Source organism: Diabrotica undecimpunctata, chromosome 8 (assembly GCF_040954645.1).
Source record: "Diabrotica undecimpunctata isolate CICGRU chromosome 8, icDiaUnde3, whole genome shotgun sequence".
Taxonomy (NCBI): Eukaryota; Metazoa; Arthropoda; class Insecta; order Coleoptera; family Chrysomelidae; genus Diabrotica; species Diabrotica undecimpunctata.
In genome coordinates, this window is record NC_092810.1 from 95,484,110 (window position 1) to 95,500,217 (window position 16,108).

Consider the following 16,108-nt stretch of genomic DNA (forward strand, 5'->3'; position numbering starts at 1 on the left):
TTACACTAATGTCCCCATATATAGCTGCAATATTGGCAGATCCCTCAATTAAAAAAGCACCAAGGATAATTTCTGATTCAGATATAAAACTAATCACTGAAATTGTAAGCATTTTATCGCCTTTCGATGAGGCCACAAAGGAGATCTCGGGTTCCCAGTACATTACTGCTAGCCTTGTTATCCCCCTTGTGTCTATTATCGAAAGATTTTTAAGAAAGCTCAAGCCAAACCTTTTCAGCTCAAAAGTTATACCAAAAGCTTATAACTAGCCTTCAAGAGAGGGGCACTAGGCTTTTACGAAATCCCCTGCTTTGCCATGCTACAATCACGGACCCGAGGTTCAAAAAACTATATCTGAATCCGTATATAGTGGAGACAGTCAGACACAATTTAGGCTCGGAAGTTAGGACGTAACTTACCGAAATCGGAAAACTTTCTCCTTCCTGCTCCTTCCAGAATGAAGAAGCCAAAGTGAGTTTAAAATCAAACCCTCTTTGGTCTTCACACGATCTGGAGTTGGTGAACAGTGGTTTCAGTTCAAGTTCTCAGGACATACAGATTCAAAGTTCTTTTTCAAATGAACTGACTCTATATCTGCAGCGGCCTTTGCTGCCAAGTGATCCGTTTTCATTCTGGGATCAGAACAAAACCTGTATGCCAGGCTTGGCTTTTATAGCTAAAAAAATACATGTCGTTGGTCGGAAGTTCGGTGGCATCAGAGAGACTTGTGTCATCATTGAATGATATTGTGTCAGATGAGAGACGCCGCTTAACCAACCAACATATTATATGAACGAGTTTTTCTTAATAGGCTTCATGAAAAATACTGGCCAACATAATGCTAAATCCATTTCATATAATATAACCTATTTGTAATCTTCTAACTTATACTTTTTTACTTAAAATATTACTTCATATTCTTTTATTGTATATTATTGCAATATATATATATATATATATATATATATATATATATATATATATATATATATATTAATCTTACGCTATATTATATTTAATAATAATCATAATAATCATAATTAATAATAAAATAATAAATAAATATAATAATTAATAAAATAAAATGGTTTTATTAAAAATTGTGTTTTATTTATATTGATATTGATGTTCTCTCGATAGTTCTAATTTTGATCATATTGATATCGAGTCGAATGAAGTATCGCAAACTAAAGTGCATTGTAAATGTAACTTCGTAACTATTGGATTAAAAAAACCGAAAACCGGTTTTTGGAAAAACCGGTTTTTTTTGGCCGGTTATAACCGCCAGGTTAAACCGTAAGCAAAAAAACCGGTATAACCGAAAACCGGTGTTTTGTCAAAAACCGCCATCCCTAATTTTTACTCCAGGTCATTTTAAGTTTTCTCAAATTTGTAATAATTCGTTATCTTGTATTTTTTAAGATTTTTATTTCTATTAGTTTACAAATAATACTATACCTAATAACATAATATTCTAATCCACAAGGAAACTGTATTCCTATAGTAGGCTGTATACCATGACTATTTTTTTTAATTTCTTTATAAAAAGTATATAAATATTCACACATTTCACAGAACACAAAACGTTTTCCGAATAACGATTTCATTATTAGTGCTATCTGGATATACATGTTTAAAGCCACTAATTTTGGCTTGTGTTCTGTGATGTAGCCCGATAGGGTTTTTATATTAATATACCTTTTATAAACGAATGCTTTAACAGTAATGAAAATCCATACAATAATAACTATAATAGAGAAAAATAGGTAGAGTTCGGAGAGACACTCGGTAATTTCAACAAAAAGTTAGTTCAATAGCATAATAAAAGTGGGATAAAAGCCACATGATTTCAGAACTACTTCTTAGTACTTGAGTAAACAAACAAACAATATAATGTGAACAATAAAAATTTAAAAACTATAGGGCTATTCTTCTTCTTCAAGTGCCGCTCCTATCGGAGATTGGAAATCATTCATCAAACCATTCACGGATATTGCGTAGCCACAAGATTTCACGTCTTCCTACGCTTCTTCTGCTTTTGATTTTACCCTGCAATATATTCCTTAGTAGTTCGTATTTTTCACCTCGTATGATGTGCGTCAAGTATTCCAATTTTCTGATTTTTATGGAATTTAAAACTTTGCATTGTTTTCCTAGTTGTTCGAGAACTTGTTCGTTTGTTTTGCTAGCCATCCATGATATTTTCAAAATTTGTCGGTAACACCACATTTCGAATGCTTCTAGGTTTTTAATGTTGGATTTTTTAAGTGTCCAAGCTTCAACCCCATACAAAAAGGTAGAGAAAATATAACATCAAAGCATTCTTATTCGAAGCGATATATTGATATCGCGATTACAAAAAAGTTTTCTCATTCTATTAAAAGTTGACCGTGCAATTTTAGTGCGACATCTTATTTCTTTTGTCTGATCAGTATCTTCTGTGATCCATGCTCCAAGGTATTTGTACAAAGATATTTGTTTAATTTCTGTATTATCTAGTACTAGCTTAACTTTGATGTTTTGTGCTTTTGTAAATATCATTAACTTGGTTTTCTGCAAATTTATTTTTAGTCTATAATCGTTGCAATATATATTTAGTTGTTCAGCAAGGTGTTGCAGTTCTTCTAGTGTTCCTGCTAGAAGGACGGTGTCTAGGTGTATAGGGCTATAAAATTACTCAATCAAATTGATTAGCAGGTAGCTAAGATACATACCATAACGTCAAAACCAGTTTCAAGACATTCAAAAATTGCCACGCGCCTCTTCTAAAGAATGAGCAATACTAAATAAAAAAAATCATTTATAAGTAAGTCTGAATGTTTGTCGGTTGTCATTAAACCGCTAGTGGGTTCAAAATATATGTTAGTATTTACTTTCTGACTTTAACTGTTTTTGTGACTGTGTTTAATTATTTCATTATGGAGTAAGGACAGGTTCACGTGACAAGAGCTTAAGGCAAGTTTTGACAACGCGCGTTTACAACTACAAACATTTTAGTTCCCGTATACATGATACCGCGCGTTTTAACAAAATGCGCGTTAAATGCGGAGCTGGAGATCGACTATTGAACATCGTTAGTGTACGTTTACACAGACTACTATGGCGCGATCAGCGATACTATGCTTTGCTATGCGATGATATAAAACACTTGTATCTTAAGCGTCTTGTTCAAATAGCGCGCAATTTAGTGCAATGCGATGCGATGCTAGTAGCGGCTTCGGTTTGGTTTTCAAGAATGTTTGATTGCATCGCCAGTAGTCGCATGTCTAGCGAGCGATATGGATTTGGAAAAATTAATAAACAATGTTAGAATTCGTCAACTCTTAGGGAATTAACGATCAAAAGACTGTCACAACAGGGACAAGGTGAATAAATTATGGGTTGAGGTCGCAAAGGAGTTACAAGTGATTATTCTTGTGTATTTTTTATACGCAATATAACAGTTGCACCATTGACAAACTATATTGGATAAACAACACCCCACCTTTTATATTTCCCAATGAAATATAATTAGTTCTAAGTAAGTTTCTAACCCTAAAGTGTGATCGTGCGCGAACGAAACTCTTTGTATTTTGACGTGACAACGTCTTAAATTAGGTTGTGGCTCGGAGTCACTTATGAAAAAGTGTAACGCCCGCTCACGTCTGTTACGATGAGTCACCGAACGAGAGAGAGGCCCGCCGGACCGGCGAATGCCTTGCGTCTCTCTCCCACTCAAACATGATCGGTCCGCTGCGCGCGCAGCACTAGAGAATTAGGCGCGTTGAATCGGTGCGTGCTTGTGTCTCTGTCTTTCTCGAGCGTTCTTGGCGTTGGATTACACATTACAGCAGAAACACTTCCTTTCATTTCATATTTCTCCTATCATCGTCCTATCCTCAACAAAATCACTCAAATAGAAATTAGTTAAGTTTAAGTTTACATGTACAATGTTTTAGTAAACAAAATATATTTCTATAGTTAAAATTTTTGCAATTCTTATTTTCATTCAATTCCTTGTTCCTATTATGCAATTTAATAATATTCATATCAATAAATATTCTACCGAGAAAAAGACGTTGTCACGTAAAATCTTCGCCCGTAAAACCGACTTTACAGGCAACCGATTTTTTTTTTGGCATATTTATGAAAATATTCGACTATTCAACTATTTTAATATTCAAGCTTACCTTAAAGTTATTGTAAACTGTTATTTAATGCGTATTTACCTCTTTGAATATATTCAACTGTTTCTAAAAATTTATCAGGATGGATAATTGGATTAACAAATAAATGATGAAACTCTTCAAATCTCGTACTTTCTCTATTAATTTTATGAACCGATTTACGTTTTCTGTTTAAACACTTTTTGCAAATATTGTACTTTAACAATGAATTTTCCGCCAATACATATTTTAGTTTTCTTTTCATCGTCACGTCCGACACAGAAAAGACTACAGTGGTGACTAGCTCCCAAGCATATTATCTGACGCATAGCATAGCCAAACATTACATCGCTGATCGCGCCATAGCGGTCTGTGTGAACATACACTTAGGGTTCAATTAATTCGTTTAGAAATGAAAATGAAAGCTTTTAACGCCGAATTATTTATAGATGAAATTGAAAATCGTGCTGAAACTTGCAGCCTTGGATAGAACTTATCATCATATCCTCTGTAGGAGACGATAGTAATATTTGCAGCAAGATTTGTAACAGTCTGTGTTATACATAGATTAAATATTGCTGTTTAGCCAATCAACTTTTCCATCGTTGACAAAATAATTTGTAAAATGTACTTGAATATTGTCCGAAAAATTTGGGTCCTCATTGGCTTAGCCTAGGATACAAAATTGTGTACTGGCTTTTAGTCAGCCTGCATGAAAAATTTAGGTGCACTCAATATCTGGTATCCGACTTTTTTCGTGTCGTTTTACGGTCGGTATACAATTACCGTTAGAACTGTTTCTATATCTTCGTCTATCTTCAACAAATGAAGAACTCAAACTAAACCAGAGCGGCCTGAGCAACGCACATTCAACGCCTAATAAGCGCGCACCATGTGAATACTATAAAAAAAAATTTAGGACGTTGCAAACGCTTGTCATCTGAAACTGCGCTTACAGAAAGTTCACAAGACAAGCGATTAACGCCCATTTACAGCTACATACATTCAAACCGTACACATGCTAAAGCGCACGTTGAAAGGTTCGTTGGTGCTGGACTGTTGGCAATGCGCGTTTTGAGATATGAAGAGTAACGTTTATTCAGATAAGAATTTAAAGAAAACTTATCCTCATATTCTGTAAAGGAGGTGGTAATAAAGAATTATGTTATTATGTTATTATGAAAAGTTATTATGTTGGCATTCAGTCAGCCTGCAAGTAAAAATTGGGGCACCCAATATATCTGTGGAGATATATAATAATACTTTCTCGGTAATAAGGTGGATCAAGAGATTTTTGCTAAAGTTTCTATTAAGTGTGGTGTCAGACAGAGATGTGTTATATGACAGATGTTGTTGATCGTCTACACTGAATCAGATTTTGAGCCTAGCGTTAAATGATCATTGCGAAGGTGCTAAAATCGGTGGTGAAATTATTAATAACATCAGATACGCAGATGACACTGTCATAATTGCAGAGAGCATAGAAGACCTTTAAAACCTGTTAAACACTGTAAACAACGAATGTACTGAAAAAGGCTTAACAATTAACGCAAAGAAAACAAAATGGATAATGGTCTGAAAACTTATCATCAAAGACTCAATACTAAAAGAGAATAAAATAAGAAAATCCTGAAAAGGGTGGAACACTTTAGATATCTGGGTAGTTGGATTAACTGCAGGGTTGAAAGTGACGAGAAAATTTCGACCAGAAAAGAAATTGCACGAAATAACTTTATGGACAGCCGTTCTGTATTGTGCAATAGAAGTCTATCATTGACCACACGTCTAAGAGTATTGAATTTCTACGTCTGGTCTGCTTTTTTCTATGGGTGAGAAAGCTGTACAACGAAAATAAATTTTTTTTATAAATTAGAAGAGTTGGAGTTGTGGTGATGTTACCATCGCAAGCACAGAATCCCGTGGACAGCACACATATCCAACGAACGTGTGCTAGAGACCATGCACAAAGAGTGAGAATTGATTAACATCATAAAGATTGAAAAATACGAATATTTTGGCTATGTAATGAGAGGACCTACATATCGCTTACTCCGGTTGATCATTCACGGCAAAATCGAAGGAAAACGCTTGGTCGGAAGAAAGCAACTATCCTGGCTGCGTAACTTTAGACAATGGATATGTCAAATGATCGAGGAATACTGTCATCCAGCTGCCGATCGAGAAACATTTCATCAGCTGGTTAATACGACGATAGCCAACGCTTGAAAACAAGCACGGCACACAAAGTGCCGTAATATCTCTGTATTCTCTCGCATCGTTTCTGCTCTTGGTATAAAATCACCGCTAATACTATTTCCACGTTCATTTTCGATAAATGTGGAACTCAAACTGAACCAGGGCGGCCACGGCAAAGATCATTCAACGCATGACAAGCGCACCATGTGAACACGATACAAAAAATTAGCGCGCATTAAGGGCTTGCCATGTGAGCCTGCTCTTATATTGGTAATTATTTAGTAAGCCGGAACGCCTTGAAAATGCCAAATTTTTTGTGGACTTGTGCCCAAGTAATCTAAAATACAGAAAAAATAATAAAAAAAGTACTATGAATCAAAAAAAATTTACATCAAAAGCAAAGAAAAGTATATATACATGTCTTAATAAAAAAACGTAACTAAAACATATTAAATATCACTGTTTTTTACTGTTAAATTATGAAAAAATGGGTAAAATTGTTTAAATTAATTAAGATTTTTAATATATCAAAACAATATGGCAGTAATGCGCAAGAAGTTAAATTTTATGTACTTTTGACATTATTGCCAGTTTTAACCTTTAAAAGATCTAAAAATTTCATGAAAATTACCTTAATTAAAACAGGTACATGCAATCTTAATAACCACTTGCAAAACGAGTACCCGTTAACCATCGTCTTATTTTATTATTAAAAATGTAAACCAATAAACCAAATCTAACCTAACACTGGTAAAAAAAGGCAGTAATAAGAATAAAATGTTATAATATAATTAAAAATAAAAATTTTTATATTTCATAACAAAACATGAAATTAAAACTAAACCAACGTAACCAAATCTAACCTAACACTGGTAAAAAAAAGCAGTAGGTAATATAAATAAATAAAATGTTATAATATATTTAAAAATCAAAATTTTTATATTTCATAAGAAAACATGAAATTAAAACTAAACCAACGTAACCAAATCTAACCTAACGCTGGTAAAAAAGCAGTAATAAGAATAAAATTTTGTATAATTAAAAATCAGAATTTTTATTTTTAATAAGTAAACGTGATAATAAACGTAAAGTAACGTAACCAAATCAAACCTGACCCTTGTAAAAAAAGCTATAATTTTCAGTTAAAAGTAGGTAATAATTTATAAACTTTACGTTTTAGGTAAATTTTTATTTTTCATTAGAAAACATAATTTTGAATAACTATGGCAACACTGGTTAAAATTACCTTTCTTGGCCATAAGAAACAGTTGTCATTCCTGTCATTTCTTGTTGTTTCATGGTAAATAATGGCGAATAATGGCGGTGGCTTTTAAAAATCGGGTATATTTTAAATGGAAATTACATAAAAAAGAACGTTTTGCACCGAATAAAAATCATTGCACAATCATTAGTAAGTGAAGCAGAATTCATTGATATAAATTTCATCTCCGTAGACATGGTTCCGGCTTATTACACTAGTACCCTTATATTTTATGTTTATATTTTTGAATATCTATCGAAATGTACAGACAAGAAAATTTTCAATGTAATCTAACGTAGCACAATTTGAGATAACGACTACTATTTTAATAAAAAATACTAAGATACCGATATCCATATTATAATCTTACCTTAAATCTTAAATCCCCAAGAGGCGGTTTCGCAAACGGTATTCCCAAAAATGAATAAAAAGGTTCGCCATTCAAATTCACTCTTTGACATCCTTTAACTTGACCTTCGGCCACCGCGACTATGGGAGACTCCATCGTGATTTTTGCTCAATTAGCACACAGTATCCGCTAATTTTAATCAACCGACACCTAACTACGCTGTGATGCAACTAAGTGACTGTACAAATGAGAGTGAATAAAGTCAATGAGATTATTTACAACCAGAGATAAAAACTAACTGTGAACTTTTAATTTTAATATCACTGTTACATAGATAATAATATAACATATTGACTTTATAAATATAAATGTGTTTACGTAGACTATTATATTACTATTATCAAATAAGTAATTTAAAAAGTATTATAAAACTGATTAATAGATACAGGCACGGCAAGATACTTTTTGGAAATATAATTTGCTTGAACGACCAAATTTTAACAATGTACGTAGGTATTTTTTATTATAATAGAATTATAATTTCTTTGACATACCAAAGTTTGTAAAATGCTAACGCAAAAGTTTATGATATTTTTTTATTTTTTAATGTATGAGTAAGATCATTAAAGGTCACTTGTAAAAGTTATAAAGGGTATCAAGGACGGGGAAGCTCCTAAGCTCAGAGGTATCTCAGTTGATGTCAAAGAGATAACTATATCTCAAAGTAATATTAACATGCTGGATCTCCGACGATTTCATCAAAGCATTTACAGCAAGTCAAGCAAGGTGAATCAGAATAGAATGCATTGATGCTGAAATTTATACCGAAAAGGTATCTAGAAATAAAAGTATATAAGAAAATAGAACGACAACAATTAATAGCGCAGGTTTCGTATTCTTCACGAAAAACAATATAAACACTTACTTTGCAAATACTACGCAAAGGCATGTTCACGTATGTGCCAAAATCATTTTTTGTATGCTTGGAATTTTACTTAATCAAGTAGAAAATATACGTAGTGATATGACGTAGGTGACGTCAATTTATTTGAGACCCGTAAAAGGGAGTTATCGGGATCAAAAAGCCTTACAAATCCTTACCTACTGACTTATAGCAAAATATGTCAGAAAGTAGGAATTTTTATATGCATAAAATGCATGTGGCGTAAAACTATCCAACTTCAACTTTAATATAACTTTTAATCTTTATTCTAAGCAACCTAAACGGTTGCTTTAGCTCTCTTCCAATCAAAATTGCAGATATAACTACAAACAACAGTATTTGTCCAGTAATATTTTTTAATGAATAAAATAAGAGCTCACAAACATTTAGTTCTACATTATACAGCAGACAAAACATTCAGAATAACTTATTTTCTGAATAGAATATTTATTTACGTAGATAGTACATAACTTTGTAACTTGGGTCAATATAAGAATCCAATACTTATCTCAACTGTTGTCAACAGCATTTTTGGTGAATACAAGAATGTGTTCATATAAATAAAGAAACAATTTTTGTTATGTACCCCCTAGTACACAAGTCCTGTTCTTTCCGCATAGTAATTTTGAAAGGATAGAGAAGATAGTTACCTAAAGAGGTACAGTAATTTTTCCTGTCAAAGACCTTCATTTTCTGAGAATTCGGTTATGTAAAAAGAAAAGATTTGGCTCTTAAGTACTCGTGACGAACTGAAAATCACATGTTCAGGAAATCATCAAACTGGTGAAATTTTGAATAATGGTTCTTCAAAATATAAAGGAAGACGGGCTAATGTTTACTGTCTTTAATTAGAATTAACCACAATTTCAGTTCAAAGTTCATTTATTTTATTATTAGAACTCTTTTTTAAATAAGTAAACAACAAAACAAAATAGTTTGTTTAATTTGTATATTGAGAATAATTTTCGAAGTGGAAATCGAAGCATCAAAATAAACATATCTACAACTAAAATTGCGGTTAATTGCCATTATAGATCGTAAATAATATTAAAGTGCCACAAAAAGCTTCCGAACAATTAGAAAAAGAGAATTACGGAAGTGATACCTCAATTGACCAATTCATTAATAACAAGTGAAGTTCTTGTCTTATAAACCCTCAGTATTGTAAAATGGTGAAACGAAACAAAATCAGAACTTGCGTATTATAAAAAACGTTACCTGCAACTCTGAAGATAAGTGAAGTGATATGATCCGAGAATTAGAGAATTATATATATATATATATATATATATATATATATATATATATATATATATATATATATATATATATATATATATTATTTATCTATATTACATGTGGAACTATATTTCCATAGAAATCAACGTTTTGGCAGAAAACTCTTGCCTTTGTCAAGATTCTAAAATGTAGAAGATTAAGAAAAAACAATTATTTTAAATATTATAAACTAATGACAGTAAACCATGAAATATCAGATATCAACTTTTATTTGTCACTTTATTAATGTCAGTTTTCCGTTTTATGTTTTGGTAAGTTATATATATATATATATATATATATATATATATATATATATATATATATATATATATATATATATATATATATATATATATATTGTTATGATGTGTTTTTTGTTTGAATGATGAGCAATGAGTATTTTTAATAATATAATATATAGGGTTTTTATCGCGGTTCTCAAAGAATTAGTTTGTAAGTACTTTTTTAAATTATCTTTATTATAACTATTATGAAACACACATATATATATCTAACCTAGCCAATGTAAATTTAAAATAAACTATCTTTAAATTGATATTCTTATAAAACTAATTAAATTCTATAGACAATCTAAAATTTAAACAAACTATCTTCAAAATTGAAATTGTTATGACACTAACTAAATTATATTAACAAAATTTTGTACCTTTCTTTCACTGAATGCCTAAATGAACTGTTTTCTACTATATAGATTCTAATCACCACTGAATGTCTTCGTACTTCAGTTATCCTTGTTTTTTGTGAAATTACTTTTTCCAATTATCAGCTTCTACCAATTTAAGATATAGTTTTCTTCACCAGCATTTATACACCACCAACCAAACCAGCAAACAGCATTTATATTTATTCTTCTTTTCAATATACCAATATCCAATTATTATAAGTTGATTTATACTAATCTCCAATCATAATATAATTTTAATTCCTTGCAATGTCCATCCAATATTCTTCTAATATACTTTTATAATCTTCAATAATTATTTGTGTATAATTATAAATGTGCATTAAATATATGCATAATTTTTAATCTTCTTTTAACTCACTATATTAAACAATTGGACTATCTCCAACTAACTTTCATATTTCTTATTAAACTGCTTGACTGACTTACTAAAACTGTGAACAATTGACTTCACTAACTAATTGTGTCTTTCTACTAACTTTCATAATAAACTGGCCTGACTTCTGACTAAAAACTTCCAAAAACTGCCATCTTGAATCCAAATCACGGGTATTTATATCTTTCGGATATTCCAGAACCATCTCGTAAGATATCATGTTCCAATTTGTTCCTTTAACTACTTGTCTGAATTTTCTGGAACAAACCATTTCGCAAACATGGCCATCTCCGGAGATCCAGAGAATTCCATTCTTTTCTATTAATAATTTTGTTTACATTTAGGCTTTTCAGATCAGAATAAACATTCAAATTAGTAACTAACACTCTAATTTAATAAAATACACATTTCAAACAATATAACCCCACTTATATTCGTAAAATTCTTAAAATGACACTTAGGAATGGAGGGTATAGTGTGTTGCCTAGTCACATGGCTCACTTAAAAATATCTACAAAATCATAACTACTAAAATACAACTTTTTACAATTATTATATGCTAATTTCTTAAAAATGCCCTCACATAAATAATTTTTATTAAATTCTCTAGTATATAACTTATTTAAAACAACCAAATATCTAATATTATGTAGTATATAACTTATAAATTATTTTCTATAAACCCCAATTGTCACAATACCCCAAAAATAATATTTAAAATAAATAATTTACTTATTATTTTTTTAAATATTAATTTTCTCATACCTTATTAAATTTAATAAATCAAATTTTTTTTTTTATTATTTAAAATGTGTTAAATACATCCCTGTTCGCTGTCTATATCAAAGCAGAGAACAACGGATCACAGTTCGGCTATTCTATGGTCAAACTGTCATGTCAAATGGAACAATGGATGCTATATCAGAGAATAAAATATAACCTTAATTAAAAATATAATCTATATTGTGTTCTGTTTATTTATAGACAAAATCTAGGAATTATTTCCATTCAAAATAACTTTCATCAATATAAATTGATAAGTTTTACACTTTTTATAAAGACATTTACACAATCAATTCTGTATCTAACCCCAAATTATGATTTTTAGGGTACCAAACAATTTCCATATGTACAAAATTCAACAAGTATGATGTCAAATTTATTCACAACAAAGAAATCTACCATCTATCTATGAAATGGATCTATCAGTAAGTTTTTTTTTAAATTCTTTTCTTTGTTTAGTTGACATATTGGGCATTGGGTAGTAATTTCTTTTGCTATACTTATGTCATTCTTTGCAAAATAATTGTCCCTAAATAGCATCCATAGCTTTCTTGAACCAATATGCATATAATTGTTATGTAAATTTTTCAATATTTTCTTTGCTAAAGTTCTAGTTATTACATATACTTCTATGCCATTTATTATTTTATAATATACCCCATCTTTCCTAAGGACTTTTTGTTTTTCACTCAAATTGATCTGATCTCTTATAATTTCTTCTTTAGAATATAATCCTGTACTTTCTACTAATTGATTTAATCCAATTTTTATTGTTCGCTGCCCTTTTTGTGATGTATTTTCTAACCTTGATAAAGCATCTGCCACTATATTGGATTTTCCAGAAATGTATTTGATTTCAAAGCAGTATTCACTAAGTATTAGACTCCACCGATGTATTCTACTGTTTCCATATTTGTTATTTAATATAGACGTTAAAGCTTGGTGATCTGTTTCTATTGTAAATTCATTACCCAACAAATAAAATCTTAATTTTGTGACACAGTGTATTATACTTGCTAGTTCTAATTCTGAAACTGAGTAACCCTTTTCATGTGGCTTTGTGATTCTTGAAATGAATTGTATTGGGTATTCGACCCCATCATGTATTTGTAATAATACCCCTGATAATCTCTCTATTGATGCATCTGTTCTTAATATGAATGGCTGTGTGTAGTCAGGATAGTATATTTTCAAATTTGACAGAAAAATGTTCTTAATCTCTTGGAATGCTAGTTCTCTTCTCTGATCCCATCTCCATTTTACACCTTTTCTCAGTAGTTCAAGTAATGGAAGTTCTTTTATACTTAGATCTGGTATTATCCTTTTATAATAATTAATTATTCCAATAAATCCTCTTAAAGTTCTTAAATTGTGTGGTGTTTTATATTCCTGAATGACTTGTGTCCGTTCTGGATCCATTTCGATTCCCTTAGTGTTAAGTTTATAACCTAGATATATGACTTCTTTTTGAAAAAATGTACATTTTTCTTGATTTATTTTTAGTCCAACTTTGTCTAATCTATTTATTATAATTTTTAGGTGTTTCTCATGATCTTCAGCCGTTTTAGAAAAAATTAATATATCATCAATGTAGTGAATTACAAAATGTTCATATTGATCCAAAATATCATGAAGACATCTACATAGAGCACTGCAAGATGATTGAAGTCCAAATGGTACTACTTTGAATTGATATACTACTCCATCTATCTGAAATCCTGTATACTGTCTACTTTTTCTTTCTAGAGGTATTAACCAGAAACTATGCTGTAAATCGATTTTAGTGAAAAATGACATTCCTGTAATTCTTCCTAATATTCCATCTATACTCATTGGTGCTTCAAATTGCTTTTCAGTAATCTTGTTAATATTCCTTGCATCCAAACATAACCTGATTTCACCTGATCTTTTTCGTACTACTACTATGGGGTTAATAAAACGTGTGTCTGCTTTCTCAATGATTCCATCTTCTAACATATTATTAATTGTTTTGTTTACTTCTTCTCTGTATTTATATGGTATTGGGTATGATTTTGTTTTAAAATCTTTTTCTTCTTTAACTTTTATACTATGGATATAATTTTGTGCAATTCTATTTTCTTTATTGACAAGTCCCTTGTGTTGCTGCAATATGGAAATGACTATTGATTTATATTCTTCAGGGCAATTTAAAACTTTTTTCACATCTTCTTCTTTACAAATAAAATTATTCTTCATTATGTACTCATTATTCCTTGCTTCCAATTTTACGCACTCCGCCTCGTAGGCATCCATCTGCTTAAAATTTCCATTCCTTAAATATTCACTACAATAATTATTCTTTACATTCTTCTGGGACATTTCCCTATCATCAAAATACATTTTTTCTTCATAAACATCATTATTTTCTTTTAATAATATCCTATCAACTCTTATTCCTTCTTCTACCTCATCTTTCTGCATGAATTTAATTATTTGCCCTTCCAAAGTTACCATTCTTTCTTCAAAATCTATCTTTACTTTCTTCTTTTCCAATTCATCATTTCCCATTAATATATCAACACATAAATCCTTGACAATAAATCCTTGCATATTAATTTCTTTATTAAGAATATTAATTTTAAAATTGGCTAGTTTATCAATCTCACCCAACTTCTTATTATTTGCACCAATAATTTTAATTTTTGGAATCTTTATTATATCTGATAGTTTTAATGTATTAAAAATAAAATTCTCCGAGACTAATGTACTTTCTGAACCAGTATCTATCATAATCTTAATCATTTTATTTTTGGCCAAAGCATTTATATAAATTAAATTAATAGATTCAATAATTTTATCTTCATCTAAAGAAATAAATTCAGAAGGTTTTTCATAATAGCAATGGCCTAACTTGTAATTCAGAAAGTTTACTGCACAAAATTTTGATTATTAGAATTGTCAGATTGTATCTGACCACTTGGATCTGATGTACTATGTCTTTCCCTACTATGACTTCTACTCACATTTTCTTGCCTTGTACGATTTCGTTCCCTGTCTTCGCAGCTCCTATTCCTTCGAACACAATTTACCTGTCTGTTATAGTTAGGTCGCTCTGTATTTCTTCTATTGTTAAAATCTTGTCTATTATTATTAGTACTGTTATTAAAATGTTGTCTATTATAATTAGTATTATTATTAAAATTTTGTCTATTATAACTAGTATTATTATTAAAGTTCTGTCTATTTGGATTAGTGTTAGTATTATTAAAATTTTGTAAATTATCACCATACCTATAGTTTGGCCGCTGAAAAGATGGAATGATCACGTGAAAGACACGCACTCTTAAATATTCCTCTCCCTATGTTATCACTTTTCCCACGTTTACACCGCTCAACAAAAACGAACTAACACTCGCTATAATATATTTATACCGTTTTTTACAGGTTACTGATTTGCATTAAATTTAAACATTTTATTGGTTTTTGCGTATAGATTTAAATTCTAAATTTCAACTTTTATAGGGTGGACAAATAAAAACGTTTATATAAATATGTCAAAAATTAAATTTAAATAAAATTAAGAGATAAATTCGCTTTATAAATTTGATGGAATGCGATTCGTTTAAATAGAATAGAATATCTTTATTCACAAGAATCAGTTGACAAAGAAATATATGATTGAAAAACACGTTTCTGTTTCGATGAATATTATAGCAAAATTGAAATTTAGTAAAGAAATTAATAATTGTAAGAGTAAATGTCAAGAATTTTACAATAATTATAATATTATATCTAATCATTATTTATATACATTACATTATTTCTAATCTTATATTACTGCAACTTTAAAAAAATACAAGGGTACATCAAAAAGAAAACTCCTTTTTGCTTTTAAAATTTATTAATAATTAAAACATGTGTATGTGAAACAAACAGTAAATAAAAGTTAAATATTCTTCGTAGGTACCTACTCATAACGTAATTGAAACAAATAATTGCAGTTGGAAGAAATAAAATCATTTATTTAGTGAAGAAAATATTGTTCTGTACAATATTTTGTCAAACTCAGGCATGTAGGCAAATATAGACACGATATGCTTTATTTTTTTA

General features: G+C 30.2%; 1 protein-coding gene across 1 annotated transcript in view; it reads right to left on the bottom strand.

The window, feature by feature from the left end:
- The window catches only part of LOC140449008 (uncharacterized), a 158,152-nt gene extending 149,870 nt beyond the window's left edge, over positions 1 to 8,282 (bottom strand). The window contains exon 1 of the mRNA XM_072542148.1: positions 7,973 to 8,282. Coding sequence (XP_072398249.1) covers positions 7,973 to 8,107 — 135 coding nt within the window. The 5' untranslated portion in view covers positions 8,108 to 8,282. The remainder of the gene's footprint in view (positions 1 to 7,972) is intronic.
- Between the last annotated feature and the right edge of the window lie 7,826 nt (positions 8,283 to 16,108).